The 18,917-nt window shown below is 40.8% G+C and overlaps 1 protein-coding gene across 1 annotated transcript in view; it reads left to right on the forward strand.

The window, feature by feature from the left end:
* The first annotated feature begins 16,237 nt into the window (after positions 1–16,237).
* The window catches only part of LOC144653126 (phosphopentomutase-like), a 69,233-nt gene continuing 66,553 nt past the window's right edge, over positions 16,238–18,917 (forward strand). The window contains exon 1 of the mRNA XM_078513046.1: positions 16,238–16,390. Within this exon, the coding sequence (XP_078369172.1) occupies positions 16,280–16,390 (111 nt within the window). The 5' untranslated portion in view covers positions 16,238–16,279. The remainder of the gene's footprint in view (positions 16,391–18,917) is intronic.

The following is an 18,917-nucleotide window of genomic DNA, read 5'->3' on the forward strand; positions in this document are numbered from 1 at the left end:
GATCACTTCTCCGAGAAGTGTGTGAGCCCGCGGTTTTCGGTTTTGACCAGTGGATTGCTAAGATACGCTGAAGATCGTGTGGTCTTCCCTGTTTTTACGCTTCCCGGTGTGAAAATACTAAAATAAAATGGTTTCGCGCAAAGCGCGGGCGTTTCACAAACAAAAACAATGTCGGAAAGGTGTAAAATTTGTACAAGCCTCGGCCAAGCACCGGTCGTTGTTATCGAAACGTTCAAGGATGCCAGGAGAGAGCGTCAGTTTTCGGACATACTCTTCGAGTACTGGGCGAGCCGTTTTGCGCAAAACACAGGGCAGTTTCAATAATTAAAACAACGCAGTCAAAAAAATACAACGTAAATATAAGCTTCGACTAATACCGACCGTTGTAATCAATAAGTTCAAGGATTTTAGGGCCGGGGAGAGCATACATACTGCCGCGAAGAGTGTCATGTCTTCTGGCTTATGCGATCGATACGTAGGTTTCAAGATCGATTAGTCCCGGGATTAGTGAATGCGTCAACCGAAAGAGTAAGCACAAAGACGATAAAAATAAAGCTCTTATGAACAGGTACTGGAGAAACTGGATGAATTTGTTTATACTATAGTAGAATAAATTGCAGACAACTAGTTGAAAAATGAAACTCACAGAAAAAAGACAAAAGATTTGAATGATGGTTTAACAGCTTTGCATAAAACGCATCACCACTGATGAAAACATTTGAAGAATTTATAAAGGAGAAAACTGTAGCGTGTCCTTAAGTTAATAAGTCAGCTGTTAAAGGGTGCTTAGCCTTCAATAAACCCTCTCACAGAAATTTACAGACGACAGACCTGAAAAGTTCAAAGACTCATGGGTAGCTAAATAGGTAATATTTTGAGGGCAGTTGTCTAGTCAGGGACGGCGGAGCAATTTTCCAAGTGGGGGGGGGGGGGGGGGGGGCTGACAAGTGACTTGAAGTGGGGGGCTTAAAAGACTTTTCTCTTAGTAAGTCTTTATTTTTTCGGAAATTCTGGGGAGGATGAAGCCCCCCCCCCCCCCAGCCCCCCGGCTCCGCCGTGCCTGCTAGTGCATATCTCCTTTTCACAGAAGTGTTTAACATTTTGCTAGGTACAGCATTTTTGCCTGCAAAAGTGGTGACCAGAATAAGCAACCTATGCGACTGTATTTTTAGCTTTTAAAGGATTTACAGAACAGTAATTTCCAAACCAGACTATTCAGACCTATTCAATGGCAAGTTGGAACTACAGTGTACATGTACAGTGTTATGTACCAGCTTGAAGACATTCAGTTCTAACTGAATTAATTCTCTGCAAACTAAGATGATATATCAGTGCCGGTTGTAATTGGGAAACAAGCAGTCCAAGGAGAATATCTTCTATCCTAAGGGTATTGGGTATGTCTCAGTTTTTATCCAAAAAGTTAGTTTAATGTTGGCAAATTTCAATCCATAATTATTTTTATGGAGGGTTTCATGAGACCTTCATTGTTAAGGCAAAAAAGCAAACTTTATTTTACTTGAAGCCAACTTAATTGTTGCTGTTAAAGGATATTTCATAACAAACAGCAATAAACTTTCCTCAGATGATACAAACAGTGCCCACAATTATTACATTATTTATTTGTTATGAGGTGTTATACTTTTGTTATGAGGTGTGTGAAAGCTTACGACTTTGAACCAGGGGCCAAATACGTCAAAACCAACGTTCGTGAACGGTGGGGTGGCCTCTATCCTATCTGTCGGTAGGTCAGCCATGCGCTGTTCCAGAGCGGGTCCTCGTAGTTTCTTGCAGGTAACGCAATCACTCAGCTCCTTAGCAACCGTGTGATGTCCATTCACGAGCCAGTACCCGGCTTGACGGATGGCACAGTGCGTTATTTGTCGACCTTGATGGTGAACTTGGCAGTGGTAATGCCGTACTATCAGCTTAGATACGTGATGCCCCTTTGGTAGTACCACGGGGTGCTTCTCTCCGTATCTCCAGCCTTGCGCGTCGCAGACGCCCTCCTACGCGCAATAAGCCATCGTCGCCAATAAACGGATCAAGGCGAAACAGGGCTGACTTTTTCGTAACGCACTTCTTCTCACTGAGGCGATCACGTGGGCTCACCTCACCACCGAAATGAATGTGGTGCCCTAACTCGAGCACCTCCCCAAAGGCCTCCTCTTGGACCGCCTGGATGATAAGCGTCATGGCTTGTTGCAACTCCTTTACAGTAGGATTCCGGAGTCTTCTTTCCATTGCCAACGATCGCAGCCTCCTCTGTTCCTTGCGGCATCTGAATTCCTTTGCTACTGTAATGAGGTTAGCGATGGCTCGCTGAAGAGAAGGAAGGCTTGAGAAGCGTGTGAACCTTTCGGTCCCAAGGCCCAGGTGTTTCCTGGTACGCGTGGCACAGGTTGAGATCTCCTTGCGTACTTCTGGGTCATTTACATCGAGTGGAATCTCCTCTTGTTCCGAGGGAAGCATATTTGAGCTTCGGAGGAAACATGGTCCCTTTAGCCAGTCTGAATCGATTAGACTGGAAGCAGTCAGGCGGCGCGTAGCGAGGTCGGCGGGATTCTGAGTAGTGTCTACATATCTCCACTGGCTGGGGCTGCACAGCCGTCGGATTAACTGCTTAACTGGACGCGGTTGGCCACGTAGACGTAGAATCTTCGGCTATCATTTTGGAGGTAGCCTAGCACGACTGTTGAATCGGTGTAATAAGTAACTTCGTCTATTTTCAAATCGATCTCCTTAACAACCTTTGCCCCACCTTGAACAGCTAATGCTGCGGGCGCAAAGCTCTAGACGTGGTATGCTAGTGGACTGTGCTGGTGCCACTCTTGATTGCCCAAACAGAAAGGCTGTGCTAATTTCTCCTTCATGGCTAATGAGGCATAGGTACACCGAGGCTCCGATTGCATGTTTACTGGCATCGGAAAACGCGTGAATCTCTGCTCTTGTGATCCTTGCGAAGTCGTTCGGGTAATAACAGCGGGGAACAGTTACTTTCTCCAAGTCCTTCAAGGAATTCTGCCATCGTTGTCACTGTAGCCGTTGAGTTTCGAGAAGAGGGTCATCCCATCCGAGAGCAATATTTGTTTTCTTTTTTGTTGAGCAATAGTCTACCCTCTAACAGGACGGGTACTGCTAGGCCAAGTGGGTCGTAGTTCTGACTTCGACTGGCTGGAATGTGGTTCCAAAGAAGGTATTTCTCTCACAGAGTGGACATTGCTGCGGCACTCGTACATGAACAGGTCCTCCGGCAAGATCGAGGCACATCTGACCCGTAATGGTCCAGCCTAAGGTAAGGCGTTGGGCCCAGGGCGCTCCTTTTGGTCCGTTTCTAAACTCCCTAACTTTGAGTAGCTCTGGGGCGTCTCTGCCAATTAAAAGGTTATTGTTCGCGCTACTGTCGAATAGTAGGATTTCATTGGCAATCTCCCGTAAGTGCGGGAACCTCCTCGCCATTTCGGGTGTTGGGATTTCCAGTTTATCCTGCGGTATGCTGTCGCACGCTATCAGTGTAGGAAGATCGGAGGCTGTTCCGCTTGGAACGTTTGTTACACGACGTCCATATTTAATCTCTTTCTCACTTGTGCAGGTTGAGAGGTAGTACTTTTCCTGCGGTCCTAGTACGCCAAGTTCGTCGGCAAGCTCGCTGCTAATCAGTGAGGAGTTGCTTTGCTAATCGATAATGGCATAGACTCTTCGAACGAAGTCTGGTCTGTTTTTTAAGAGCACGTCAACGAGAAGAATTTTGCTGCATGAAGTACCACCACTACTGGCGCTACACACAGCTGTGCATCGGGTTTCCACCGTCTCATTTCCCCTGGCGGTTCTCTGGGGTCTTTCCTTGTGAAGAAGTGTCGGATGGCGAGTGTCTCCGCAGGTACTACACTTCACTGGACTTTGACAGGCGTGAGCTTGATGGTCTCTAGAGAAGCACCGATAACAGAGTCTGTTATTCGCGATCCACTCGGTCTTCTCATCAAAGGTCTTCGCGCGGAAGGCAATGCATTCTTCTAGACTGTGACCAGCTCTTTCGTGAAATAGGCACCGTTTCACAGTGTTCTGCTTTCCTCTTGATGGCGACTGCAAATCATTGTTGGCGGGCAGCGTGTTTGTTGTAAGTGTGAGAACGGGCATAAGTTTGGCTCCTATGTGGACGTTGGGATTGTTCTTTATTTTAGCCTGGTTCTGAACGACTTTGGAGAATACAACGAAGCCGGGGTACGTCCCTGCGTTCTCCTCGTAGTGCCTTGCGATCTTCTTTTCCCATCTCTTGCGTAGCGAGGACGGTAGCTTCTCGACGATTGGCTGTATCGCGTTGGGGAAGTTGAGGCACGCTAGACCAGGCAAGTAGGCTATTTGACTCTCGACATCGGCGCAGAGATCAGCGGACTCCTGTAACTTGATGTTTTCGTCATCACTGAATACTGCCGTTTTGTGCATGCGCTCAAGTAGGGTGTTTGTTATCGTGGCCGGGTTTTCGTAACGCCTCTCCAACTCCTCCCAAAGGTTTTTCAACAACGCGCTAGGGTCTAGACTTGCTTACAAATCGAGCTCACAGAGCGCGAAGCGCGAAAGCGAGCGCGGAGGTCTACTACCACCAAACCGGAAACGAGATGCGAACGACTTTTAGAAAGTCTAAAAACTAATAGATGTCAATCTGAGTAAATTTAGATATCTGCTAAGATAAATATTTGTATAAATGTTATGAAAGGAATGCCATTTAAAAAACGCACAGCTCCAAAAGGTAGAAAATATTCTAAGTTAATTCTTTAAGTGTGGTGCCTATGCATGTAACAATTCACAAAACAAAAACTTTAAGATAGCTACCAGCAATTCATTTCACAACTTGTCCTCCCATTGTAGTAAGAGTGTAATAGTGCTTATACATTTAGTTTCTGTATTAAACACATGCTGCATGCAAGCTTTCAGAACAAGGGATCTTCCCCTTAATCTATTACAGTGTATTTATTGCTGTAACAGTGCAAATAAACTTGTCTTGTTTATCAGAGAAGTTGTGGACACTTCATCTAACTTGGTGAAGAATATTATTCTACATGACACGAGCGTGGGACAAAGAAAAAATCTGAGTCCCCGACGGTAATCGAACCCATGGCCTCCCAGATACCGGTTGGGCGCTCTAACCAACTGAGCTACGTGAGACTCGGATTTTTTCTTTGTCCCACGCTCGTGTCATGTAGAATAATATTCTTCACTATTTATCACCGAGCTTAAAATCTACCATCTTTATTATTTACTTCATCTAACTTGTTAATATCTGTCGAGGGAAAAACTGAAGTTAATGAACACGGCATTCCAGTGGCTCATTTTAGTACTGAACTTTACCGTGTTGTAATAATATTTACAAGCTTAAGTCCAAATGAAAACAAAAAATCATCCTGACATAATTTCTCAGTCTGCTCCCTCATGTTTAATACTTCACAATTTGTAAAATGTTCGTGTACTTACAGGGCCTACAAAACTTCGGGGACAAAGACAAGTCACAGCTGAAAATGCCTGGTCTAAAAACATTTTACTACTAAAGCAGCTGGCTCTATCTCTTTGAAGCTTAAATGTTTTACCGGTTGTAAATGCTGTCATGCTACGAAAGCCGAGGAGGGTCTTCCGATTTCGGACTTCGGACTTCCGACTTCCGACTTAGTCTCGGGGATTATTCAACAACAATCACTGAGCCTGAGGCAAATAATTGTTTTAGTATAATTTTGAGCAACCTCGTTCCCAGGGCTTTTTCCAAGTACTAACCCCGCCCAACAGGGCTTAACTTTGGCGATCGAATGAGAACCGCTGCTTTCCATGTGGTATAAGAAAGAGCGCGTAAATCAGTTTATAACAGTATAAATCCACTTATTTTTCACATGGCTCGTTTTCCTTTGTTCTTCCAGGCTGATTATATTGAATAAACCCCGCTAATTAGCAACTGTCTGAAAAGCTGGGGGCGGCTTTGATTGTAACAGGGGAGAGCGGGGCGGATATCTAATATTCCCCTAGGGGATTATCAACTTTAATAATCCCCTAGGGGAATATTACGATAATATTCCCCTCGTAGCAAAGCCACAAGCCTCGCATTACAAACAAAAACACAACGTTACTTTAATAACGTTATGATTTATTTTACCTTGACTGTTGTTACATTTTAAATACTACTGAGCAATTGCTTAATTAAAAACACGAGAAATGCGTTCCGGTACTCATGCCTCGACGTTTGCTCTTTTTCAGAATTCCGTTGCAGTTCAATCCGTTCGGTTGCTAACACACTCCAATCTGACTCCAAACATTCAAACACCAAAAGGTTACCTTTTTTAGTGTTCTTCGGGATCCTTTCACTGTTCCTGGCCAGCAGCTCTTTAATTTGTCATTTTCGACGATGATATCTCTAGCCTCTTCGACGTTTTGCGTTTTCTTCCCATTTGTTTCCGCATGGTTAAAGCTAAACAACCCTTCAGTCGCCTCCTAAGTGCTAAACTGAGCGTTTCCGCAGTCCTCTTCGAGATTCTTTGAGGATAGCAATTTCTCCAAGTTATTGCCTGGATTTGTCGCAAAATAAAAACTTTCCTTCGCAGACTCGCTCACCTCTGCCAACTTTGCAGTAAAGTGGTGAAAAATGTGGTTACAAAGTTGTCGGAACTATCAGGCAATTACAAAATCCCAATGCGTACTTTCGTAATCTTTAATCTATTGTTAAGCTTGTTTGGCAAGCATATTGATTGTTTTGGTCGGCGTATCAAAAACGAAAAAATAACCTGTTTATTATAAAATTTAACAATGTGGAAACCCCAATGCGTCTTTTCGGAACCTTTTTCCTGTTGTTAAGTGTGTGTCGGGAAAGACATTTCAGCGCATTTCAGCGCACCTACATCAAAACAACGAAGAAAAAAATCTTTCTTATTGTTTGAGCCACTGTTGATACCTCGCCCATGTGAAAAATAAGCCGGTTATTTTTAGGCACCTCGGCGATATGTGATTTAATCACCTCGGGCTGCGCCCTCGGTGAATAAATCACATATCCCCTCGTTGCCTAAAAATAACCCTTACTTAAATCAGGTATTTCTGTTCTTTATTTGCATGACTCTTATAACTCTTTGCTTTGTCTGGGACTGATACCACGAGGAAAGCACTGGTTCTCGTCTGATCGCCAAAGGTAAGCCCTGTTGGGCGGGGGTTAGTACTTGGATGGGTGACCATCTGGAAACCCCTTGATGTGGGTTTCCTTTTTTTTCTCAGTACGAACTTAGTAAATTTCAGGTCCTTTCGTTTTCTTTTTAACGGCTTCGTTAACCCCGACGTTACTAATCGAACCAAATCGAACGTTCGATTAATCGAACTTACTCGAACTGAATCGAACTGTAATCACGCGATTAGGTTCGATTAAGTTCGGTAATCGAACAGAATTGAACTCTCACAAAAAATTTTGAGTAATCGAACTAAATCGAACGTTCGATTAAGTTCGATTAGGCTCGATTAAGTTCGACTGGGTTCGATTTGAAAATCATGGAAAATGGATGTTGATTAAAAAACAACGGTCGTAAAATTCACGGTCTAATTACATTTGGCTGCAAATGGCGGTATGTTCCCAATAAACGGGTGTGATCTCCCACGCGTGCTTTCCGACGAAATCGCCAGCTACGCAGACTACTTGGGACTCCATAGGTTGATAACATGAAATAGAACTAGAGTGAAGGAGGATTTATTTTCTATTGTCTGTTGAACTTTGCGTTTCGGGTTTTTTTGCCGAAAGTCCATAAATAAAAAATTTATTCATTTATTACTGTTACTTAGACAGACTGTTCAATTATCTGGTTGTATGAGGGTGAATTTAAGATTTGTCTTTTGTGTTCGATTAAGTTCGATTTGGTTCGATTAGTTCGGAAATCGAACGGAATCGAACTCTCTCACACAAAGTTTTGGGTTCGATTCTGTTCGATTATCGAACTAATCGAACCGAATCGTTCGATTAAGTTCGATTCAGTTCGATCAAGTTCGATTACCGAACTGTTCGATTAGTAACGTCGGGCGTTAACGTACTTCGGCTTAATGCGTTTCATTGTCTCGAGCGAGACGAGAACTTTAAATTAACGAAATCCTCACTCGATCACTAGAGTATCCTACCTCGAAATCCCGGCTTGAGATCGACGTCCTCGAAGTATTAAGAAGATATATAAAGAACCCTTCGCTTATGGTAAATATTTACTGTTTACTGATTTTCAAGTTGATCTTTCTGTCACAGCGACGAATATCCACAAGTTAAAGTACTTGAATCATTCTTAGCGACATTCTTAGCCTTAAATCGCCGTCTGAGAAAGTTAGCAGTTATAATTTTACTTTTGTTTATTTGTTTTTGTCGCTGTTGTTGCCTCTTTTTTTTAATGTTTCACAATTCCACGTTTAAATGTTAGAATATTCCGCCATTCCGCTATTCCGCCGTGCCGTTCCGTCATTCCCCACGGTCATCTCTCAGAAAAAAGACAATCCATCATCCCCTAATATCCTTAATAAATTTTACAGGAATCAATGTTAAAAATATAGCGAATTAAAGCTCTATAAGATAGCACCCCGTTAAGAAATTTGGCTAATGAATTTATTAATAAGCAAGGGTCCTGCGCGACCTTAATCAACCTCGTTCCCAGGGCTTTTTCCTTGGTAAATTGGAAAAGCCCTGGGAACGAGGTTGGACCTTAATCTATTACTGGATTACAATCTCGAGTCCCGAGTCCGTCTATGTCGGTCAGCGGTACGGGACGGACTCTGGGAAAATGGAATTGATCAGTTCATTTTAAGGTCGATTTCAGGTCAGAAACTTGGTCTTCCGGTTTTTATTGCGCATGCTCTTAGGTCTAAGTGGAAGTAAATTTCCCAGAACTGAAGTAAATCGAGAAAGTTAAACTATTTCTAATTAACATTTATTTATTTATTTATTATTTATTAACACACTATCGACGGACACACTATTGGCAGAACTGGTATTTATCGAAGTAACAAAAGTAACAATTTCTGCAAGAAAACAGAATAATGAGTTAACTACAGCGCGTCTGGCGCTTTGATTTTGATTTTTTGAGCATTCTGCTATATTTGTGTGAAATGAAAGCCTTCCAGGATTCCGTCTGCGAAGACTGCGTGCGTGTGTCCGTAGTTGTTTTGCAGAGGATGGCTCAGAAATTTACAAGATGCCCAATACAACGCACGAGCAAGCTATTGTTCTGTTCGTTATAATTTTTGTTTGGCGACGTTTCCATATTTTTTGCGTCTTTCTCATATTTAAAAGGCTTCTCCCTGACAGCGCATCTTTAAGGCAATTTCTATATAAAAAAAAGGCTTTCCATAGATCGCATGCTACAAGCAAGCAATTTTTTTTCTTGTCGAATGACGGTAATACTAATTAGGCCACACCGGTCAAAGAGGTTTAATGAGCACTACGGTGACTCTGCACGTGCACGTACACGTGCACGCTCCTGAACGTGTGCTTAATTAGTAATTAAAAATTTTCAATCGACCTTGTCCTTGGTGTCGCCTTTGTTGTTGCTTTTAAACTCCGTTCAAAAACACAGTTTAAAAATGTCCTTTTATTATTCACGTTATCTTTTGAGTTCAAACGAGAAGGGTATAAGTTAAAAATAGTTCATTGATGTAGCACCATATCACGAGTTCGAAGGTGATTACAAAAAATAAAGTTCACTTCAAACACCTGGGCATCGAAAACAAAAGAAAAATTCCGAGGTTTCTAGTTTGGTTAACTTCCGGGGATGATTTTAGACTTCCTGGTTGATTTCTATTGTTGTGTGAATGACCAATAGAAAAAAAGAAATACATTTCAGTTTCCCAGAGTCTGTCCAGACGGCCCTACCGCTGACCAACCGCTGACCTGAGAGCCGGGCACACTCTGGGCTCGAGCAGGCTCGAGATTGACTGGATTATAATAATATATTACTGGATTATAATAATCTATTACCGGATTATAATAACCTGTTATAATCTATTACATATAATCCACGGATTAATATTAATCCGGTTTGAGCAAAATTGCAGGTGCTGACCAGAAGACCGCAGGCTCAGGTCACCAGTACAGTATCGAAAACCTGTCGAAAGTGCGATATTTTAAAAAAGTATCGTTACTTTTCAAAATTGTCAACATATCGGCGTATTGAATACTTGGTATCGAATATCGGCCCATCCTTATTTGCATACTGGCTTCTTTATATCATCCTCTTCCACCCGTATTTTCGACTTTTTTTGCTTGTTTACAAGCAAAAAAGAGGAGAATAGCGTTTAGTGGACTCAAATCTGAACCGGAAGGGATCGCATTCTTGTTAACTCTCAAGGGAATACTTTCCGCTGTGGGTGGTCAAAGCGCGTGACTTGTAAGTGTCACTCTATAGTTGTGCTTCAGCACTTCCGTTCTTGTAGAAAAAACGTGACTTGTCAAATTTACAAACATGATATAAGAATCAAAAACGTGAGTAGCCCAAATCTTACGTCACATAACCAATTAAGAATGTAAGCGGTTCAACGCTCAAAGGCAGTGAAGTTTAAAACGATTAAGAACGCAATTTTTACTAGTACAAGTCTTTAGGCGCGCTAATATTAATTTAACCTAAAACGATTAACAACGCAAATTTGTACTCGTACAAGTCTTTCACACACTAAAACGTTGCCAATAGTTAACCAAAGGGAACTCATTTCGTGACAATTGATTATTTCTGCTGAGTTGCACAATTGTGCTTCAGCACTTCCGTTTTTGTAGAAAAAACGTGACTTGTCAAATTTACAAACATTATATAAGAATCAAAAACGTGAGTAGCCCAAATCTTACGTCACATAACCAATTAAGAATGTAAGCGGTTCAGCGCTCGAAGACAGTGAAGTTTAAAACGATTAAGAACGCAATTTTTACTAGTACAAGTCTTTAGGCGCTAATATTAATTTAACCTAAAACGATTAACAACGCAAATTTGTACTCGTACAAGTCTTTCACACACTAAAACGTTGCTAATAGTTAACCAAAGGGATCTCATTTCGTGACAATTGATTATTTCTGCTGAGTTGCACAATTTAGAATTGCAACATCATCTAGCGAAGCGCACTATTACTAAAAATAGATTTCGCCACATGATACCCCCCCCCCTCTGCGTGAGTCGGACAACAATTTTAGTTTGGGCAAAGGCTTTGTATGGAGGGGACCGACACAATGTGAGGCCGAGATTCTCGAAAGGCTCGAAAAATGATAGATTCCAAACATTTTTGCTTTAGTAAGTGAAAACAGATTGAAGGTATCCAAAAAATGGCCCAAAATTGAATTTATTAGTCGAAGATCCGGCAATAACACCTTGATTCCCAGTGCAAAATTATTCAGGCTGCCGAGAAATTTAAGCGGCGGATAGCGAATTACTATCGAATTATATAATTGCGAAGGATTGCTTTATTTAGGCACCGGAAAGATCGTCGGTTGCAAGAAATTCAGAATTCTTCCCGAATTTGACGGCACTGATCGCCGGTCATCCGATCTGTTTCGACACATGATAGATAGAGGGCGAAAATATTATGCTATTCAAACGCCTTTCTAATGGAATTGACGGCGGGTTTGATTTTAATAAAGCTGTTATTTATCCCCAATACTATTACAGACTGCAGCTACAGCTGCCGAGCTCGATCAGTGTATATTAAATAGTATTTGCCGCGACAATTGTGTAACGAAATTGACCTCTTAAAATATTCGGGTCAGGCAAGGGGACCGATCGGACGAGCGTTTCTTTGTGTAATTTTGTGGTGGCATAAATCTGAGGTTAGCTCTGTTGTGTTGGAAAATGTGCCACTAAGAACAGTGTAAACGTTTTGCATTTCTCATAAAAATAAATGTTTTCTTTCAGCAAATCCCGGCAGCAAATCGGGCCTTTATAATCCATTCAATAACTGAGAGTAAAACATTTTACACATTTATTGAATAATCGCTCTGTTTGACCAACCTTTTGTTTCAAACCACGGTTTGAGCTTTCTACGTTGCACAGGTAAGGCTTTCTCTCGAAATCCGAGCCAATCTGGCCATGGTTTTGTGAAACAATCGCTAAATATGCCTCCAAAGTGCCCGCCAACCATACATTGCTCTTACAGAGAGCGGTTTGTTTGTTTGAATTTTGACTCACACCGGGGGTCAAATTCTGTGACGTCATTAGTGCGCTTCGCTAATTGCAACATCATTAAATGTGTTAAGTGATATTTATAAGTGTTTTTGTAGCCTGTTGTGAAATTACTTCCGGTGGAAGTAGTAAGTAAACGTTAAACGTTTCTTCTGTTCAGAAGTAAATGCATCGATCGCAATTAGAAAAATAACAGCAACTGTTTTGCTGGAAATGTAGTCGTTAGAAATGGCATGTGTAGCTGTAAGGTAAAGAATAACGCGAGGAGAAGCGGCTTTTGGTAATATCCAAACGAAAATTTACTTCTCAGTGTGGGGTTAAGATTGCGTGACGAGACAAAAGGTAACTCTGTCGTGCGTAACCTAACCTGCGATCAGGCGTTATTTTTCTGCATTAGGCCGAGTAGAAATCTTTCTAACTCGAAAGGAAACGACTATTTCGATTAAACATGTTAAAGGCAAACGTCAAAGTTTACCTTTTTTAACCAAGCCAAAGTATATGAGTCGCAAAGCACCCAGTCGTCGCGACTGACAAATACAGCATTTACTCCGCGAAAATAAAAAATACTTGAACTGAAAGACGTTTGAATTCTTCCATGATATGTTCGAGCAACAATGCCCAGGATAAACCTTCTACTCATACTAACCTCATGCAAAAAAAGTCGATATCTCGAAGAGATCTTTGATTTTTAAATGGTTTCGCCGACCAAGTGACCAAAAGAAACGGAGGCTCTGGGGACGAGAATGGCTTCTTATTATTAACTGCGCTGCGCAGTTCTTGCTCTGCACGTCCTTTTTTTTTTTTTTTTTTTTTTTTCTCAGTGACCAGACTGATGCCCCCGCTCGGCCAGGCTGGAGTCACGCAAGGTTTAAAAGCTAGAAAACACTTACTAATGGGAAATTTTCAAATGCTTTGGTCTTAATAAGCATGTTTAGCGTGAGATGTCCGATTTTGAAGCATTTTATTCAAACAAAATTCTAAATTTTCATGCCTCGAAAGAAAAATATATTTCAGCGGGCCAGAATCTGTGAATAAATACCATTACGTTGGTGTTAAAGAATGTGCTGACATGACAAGTTTCACTTTCGATCGGCTAGACATCGAGTCACGTAATGTAATCCTTTGGTCTTTACTTAACAAATATATTGTGAAGTATTTCTCTCTTAAGTGTAATCTATTTTTTTGGCTGTACCATTGAAAGGATTTTAGAGATATGAAGAAAAATTCCCTTCACAAACATGCCCTGACCTGTAACGCTTACGTCATTCGGTATGCTAGGGAAATTCCCAATACCATTACTTTGTTGTCAAAGAATGTGCTAGCTGACATGACAACTCTCACTTTGACAACTTTACGTATCCTCTGATCTTTTTCTCCTTTTTTGTCTTTACAAACACTCTTAAGTGTGAATTATTCGATTTTGAAGCGTTTGACTCATGGAAAATGATAAATTTTCACGCTTTCAAAGAGAAATATAATTTAGCGGGACAGAATCTGTGAATAACTACAAATACGTTGGTGTAAAAGAATGTGCTGATATGACAAGTTTCACTTTCGATCGGCTAGACATCGAGTCACGTAATTTTTCATAGCTATTATTAGCTACCTTTCTTATCTTTGCGAATCCTTTAGTCTTTACTTAAAAAATTCAGTGTGAAGTATTTTGAAGCGTTTGAATCAAAGAAAATACTAAAATTTCATGCTTTAAAAGAAAAATACGCTTTAGCGGGCAAGAATTATTTACATTTATTTACATTACGTTTGTGTCCTGGAATGTGCTGGCGTTAACAAATTTTTACTTTCACAAGGCACTGATCGGCAAGAATCACGCAATGCTCTGAAAGGTTTAAATCTGCTACAAACGGAAACTAAACAAATCCTCTGGTCTAAACTTAGCATGGTAAGTGTGAAATATATGGATTTTTTAGCGTTATTTATTTTTGGAACTGTGTCATCTATAGGATTTCTGAAATCTGAAAACCACTGAGACAAACATGCCCTGACTTGCAAGGGTCTAGTGTTCTTCTCAAATTTGATTTAATTATTTGCTCCAATATTCCATTTTCGGAGCTGGTTATTCAATCTTTAAACGGTAATTCAAGACAACACTGGATGCTGATTTAAAAGATTTTTTGAATTAAATTTGGCCACCATTAGCATATAAGAAAAATGTTTAATTTCGGATGGAACTAGTCAACCATGAAATGTCACGCAAGGTGTTTTCTTACCATCTTGTTTGTCAGTCGCAACATTGTTCGACGCAGGTAAAGGGGATAGGGGGGGGGGTGCATTTTTTGTCCCCCCCCCCACATGGCTCCCCTAAAGTGCTCACGAGACCAGCGCAGTTGTAAGCTCTAAGAGCTCTTGTTATTATTATTATTATTTTTTTTAGTTTTGTCGGTGACCAGACGCAGACCTCCACTCGGTCGAGGTTATGTCACGCAATGTTTAGAAGCTATAAATCAGTAACAAATGGAAACAAATGGTTATTCTTTGTCTTTACAAAGAATGTTTAGTGTGAAATATTCGAATTTGAAGCCTTTACTCATTAAAAAATACTAAATTTCCACGCTTTCAAAGAGAAATGTAATTCAGCGGGCCAGAATCTGTGAATAGATACCATTACGTTGGTGGAAAAGAATGTGCTGACATGACAAGTTTCACTTTCGATCGGCTAGACCTCGTTTTAAAGCTATTATAAGCTACCTTTCAAATCTTTGCGAATCCTTTGGTCTTTACTAAACAAATTTATTGCGTAATCCATTTTTTGGCTGTGTCATTGAAGGATTTTAGAGATATGAAGAAAAATTCCCTTCACAAACATGCCCTGTACCGCTTACGTCATTCGGTATGCTAGGGAAATTACCCTCTGTGCTAAAAACAGCTTCAGCGTCCGCGCGTGGGAATTCGGCCAGAATTTGCATATATGAGAAATTATTAATCGCGGCTGGAACAAGTCAACCATGAAATGTCACACAAAGTTTGTCAGTCGCTGCACTTTTACAACCGCCTATTGTAATACGAAAACCAAAATAGGGGCAAAAATAATACTAACAGTATAGAAACTACAAAACATTGTCAGTGGGTCAGTTTTCAAAGAGAAATATAATTCAGTGGGCCAGAGTCTGTAAATAAATGCCATTACGTTGGTGTCAAAGAATGTGCTGACATGACAAGTTTCACTTTCCATCGGCTCGAGTCACGTAATTTTTCAAAGCTATCCAGCCTCCTTTGAAATCTTTGCGAATCCTTTGGTCTTTACTTAAAGACTGTGAAGTACTTTGAAGCGTTTGAATCAAAGAAAATACTAAAATTTGATGCTTTAGCGGGCAAGAATTTACATTTATTTACATTACGTCTGTGTCCTGGAATGTGCTACTTCTTGAAATTTCTACTTTCACAAGGCACCGATCGGCAAGAATCACGCAATGCTCTGAAAGCTTAACTGCTACAAATGGAAACTAACCTAGCATGTTAAGTGTAAAATGTTCGACTTTTTAGCTTTACGTGTTTTTGGAGCTGTGTCATCTACGGATTTCTGAAATCTGAAGGAAGACCACTGAGACAAACATGCCCTGACTTGCAAGGGTTACGTCATTGGTCAATTAATTCCCCAGAGAATTCCCATTCAGCAAAACACAGGTCTAGTGTTCTTCTCAAATTTGATTTAATTATTTGCCCCGGAAATTCGATACAACACTGGATGCTGATTTAAAAGATTTTTTGGTTTCACGGATCAGGATCGTGGGAATTAAATTTGGCCAGCATTGGCATATGAGAAAAATAATTAATTGCGGATGGAACTAGTCAACCATGAAATGTCACACAAGGTGTTTTCTTACCATTTTGTTTGTCAGTCGCGACATTTTTTGACGTGACGCGGGTAAAGAGGATGGGGGTGCATTTTTTATTCTCCCCACATGGCTCCCCTAGGGTGGTCATGTGACCAGCGCAGTTTTAAGCTCTAAGAGCTTCTTGTTATTGGACGAAGGGAATCGGCGGGAGTAAGCGCGTGTTTTTCCGCTCAATCAAGGACCGAGAAACTTTGAGTACTTTTCGTGTCATGTTACATAGATGTTCTCTTGATTGTAGAACAAAATAGTGCTGACAACAAAACAAGCGGGCTCGTTTTTAAAATGGCGGGACAGGTCGGAGAAGGGGAAAACAGTCATTGCGGGACTTCGCAAGTTAATTCAGGCGATAGTCAACTCGACGAAAAGATTGCAGAATGGTTGCATTTAGACAAGGTGACATAGTTTTCCTAACAGGATACATCCAAAAAAGATTTTAGTTTATGTTGTTTCTCTCTTTAGCCGCAGAAGATAAGCTTACAAGCTTCAAGCGTGAGCTATAAAAAGCTTAGCGGACAGCTCTTTTAACAGTCACTTTGCGTGTTTCCTATAACATCCATATTCACAGGGTTTGATTGTAGAAGGTTAATTAATCAAAGGCTTGTTAAACTAAAATCTTTATTAGAAAAAAATCTTGTTCTGGTGCACGAGATACCTTGTGTACGGGTGGGCATGAGCTGTCTAGAGCTTGAATTGTTACCGGTGTATGTTTGCTTATAGGCCAGTTAGCACAACTCAAGCTCATTGTACGCAGTTCCGATCTTTAAGTGTCATGTTTAGGCTAAAGATGGCACTGTGTCCATGCTGAGTCTGTGACGACATTGCATGGTACGAGGAGTGAAATGGATTCATTCAAGCCCCTGGAAGCTTTGTCACTTCAAGAAAATCCAAGTGAAAACTGGAGAGGATAGGTTTAACAGTTCAACCTTTATTTGCAGCATCAGGAAAGAGCGAAAAAGGATAAGAGTTTTGAAAATGAAGCAAGTGAAATTTGAGAATCATGATGCCTGTACAGCTCACTCAGCATATCAGGGTCAACAATCTACACTAACCGTTCAGTCTGCCAACAAAACTAGGCACAGTACTGAAATAGCGCTCATGTCCATTCACTGCAACATTCTTTACATCATTGACAGCAATGAGTGTTGTACTTCTTGATTTATCAGCCTCACTCGACACTGTAGATCATGTTATACTCCTTGACAGACTGAAGCACCACACATTGCCATGGTTACCTTCATACTTATTTGATTGTTACCATTTTTCCAAATCTCAAACGAACAGTCACAAAACCGGAAACTTCTTTATGGTGTACCTCAAGGATCGGTACTGGGTCCTATGTATTTTATTCTCTATGTACAATGCAGCCCTTGCAGATATCATCAGGAGTAATGAGATGAGATTCAATCTTTATGCTGACAACACTCAGCTATAAGTCTTGTTTAAGCCTCAGGTCTGCGGTGATCTAGCTTGATCCAAGTATCCAGTTGAGTCATGCATTAGTGACATCAACCAGTGGATGACTGCCAGCAATTTATTGCTTAACAATGATAAGACTGAGGTTCTGGTATTTAACGCTTGTCATTGCCCATCACCTGTTTTGGACTACATCCTTGTTGGAACAGATGTCATCTATCCATCAAAGTCAGCAAAGAATGTTGGCCTTTTGGTTCAATGATGTGCTATTAATAGACAAAAAATAACTTGCATATTTAAATCTGTGTGTTAACATCTGTGTAAATTTATTGCCAAGGTTAGAAAATCTATCTTATTCCAGCACTGTGAGATTTTGATACAAGCATCGCCAAAGCTTGACCATTGTACATGTAATTCACTTTTATCGGGCCTTAAGCAGAATCAGATCACCAAACTTCAATATGTTTAGATCTGTGCTGCTTGTTTGTTAACTGGCTCATGTAAACATGACCACCAATACTGAAGGGGCATTACTTGACAGTGAAAGACCGAAACAGTGAAAGGAAACACCAAAACACTGAAACAAATTTGTTATTTTCTGCTAGAATCTTTGTCTTTGAGTTGAGGGGGTCTTTGCCTGTACTTTTGCCTTTGAAGTTTCTCGATGCTTTGCAAACCTGCATGGCGTATTCACATAATATGTGTTGTTGGATGAACATTAATAATTTAAAATTCTAAATTTTCTGCCACTTGGGAACTGCACATTCAAAAGCAAAGCCATTCCCAAGTGGCAGAAAATCGTGAAGAATTCAAAATTAGCAATGCTCGTCCAATAACACAGAATAATTAAATGCGTCATGAAGGATAGCAAAGTGACAAGTAACTCTGACTCTGACTCTGACTTTTTGTTCAAATTGTTCAGACCGTATGAACAAAACATGCTGAAACCTGGCACAAACCTTTGAAACATTGTGTACTAGCGCTAGCTTGAAACAAGTTAGTATATGCTTGAAAATAATGCAAAACAAATCAACAGTTTTTTAACAAGTTGCAATTAAATCATTCAGTGTAAAATCATCCATTTTTTATTACTAGGATTTGATGTAAATCTCTGATCTTTCAATCTTTCACACACAAGCTTTAAGTAATATCACCCCTAAAAGGGGTGGGTATTTTGTCAAGGAAGCTGTCGGTCACATTTATGCGGCAGTTCAGGAATGTGGCTAAGAAAACACTAACCCTGCTCAACAACAAGCCCAGCTGGCTTTTCACGCCTTGGCAGCTCTAAAAGTTTACCCTAATCTTTTTGTGTGTGTGAAATTTTGGCCAGGTTTAAGTTGTCTTGACGGTGAAATTAGCCGACAGCCTGCCCTTAGCAACATCATTGGCAGTTGAGTCATGCAGAATAATAGAGCAGTTTCAGGAGCAAAATTAAGAAGTCACTATTTTGAAAAGTCTATGGTATGGTGAGGTCTCCTGCAAGGTCTAGTGCCGTGAAGAAAAAGTG

The sequence above is a fragment of the Oculina patagonica genome, chromosome 5 (genome assembly GCF_052425735.1).
Source record: "Oculina patagonica isolate OP01 chromosome 5, crgOcupat, whole genome shotgun sequence".
NCBI classification, from domain to species: Eukaryota; Metazoa; Cnidaria; class Anthozoa; order Scleractinia; family Oculinidae; genus Oculina; species Oculina patagonica.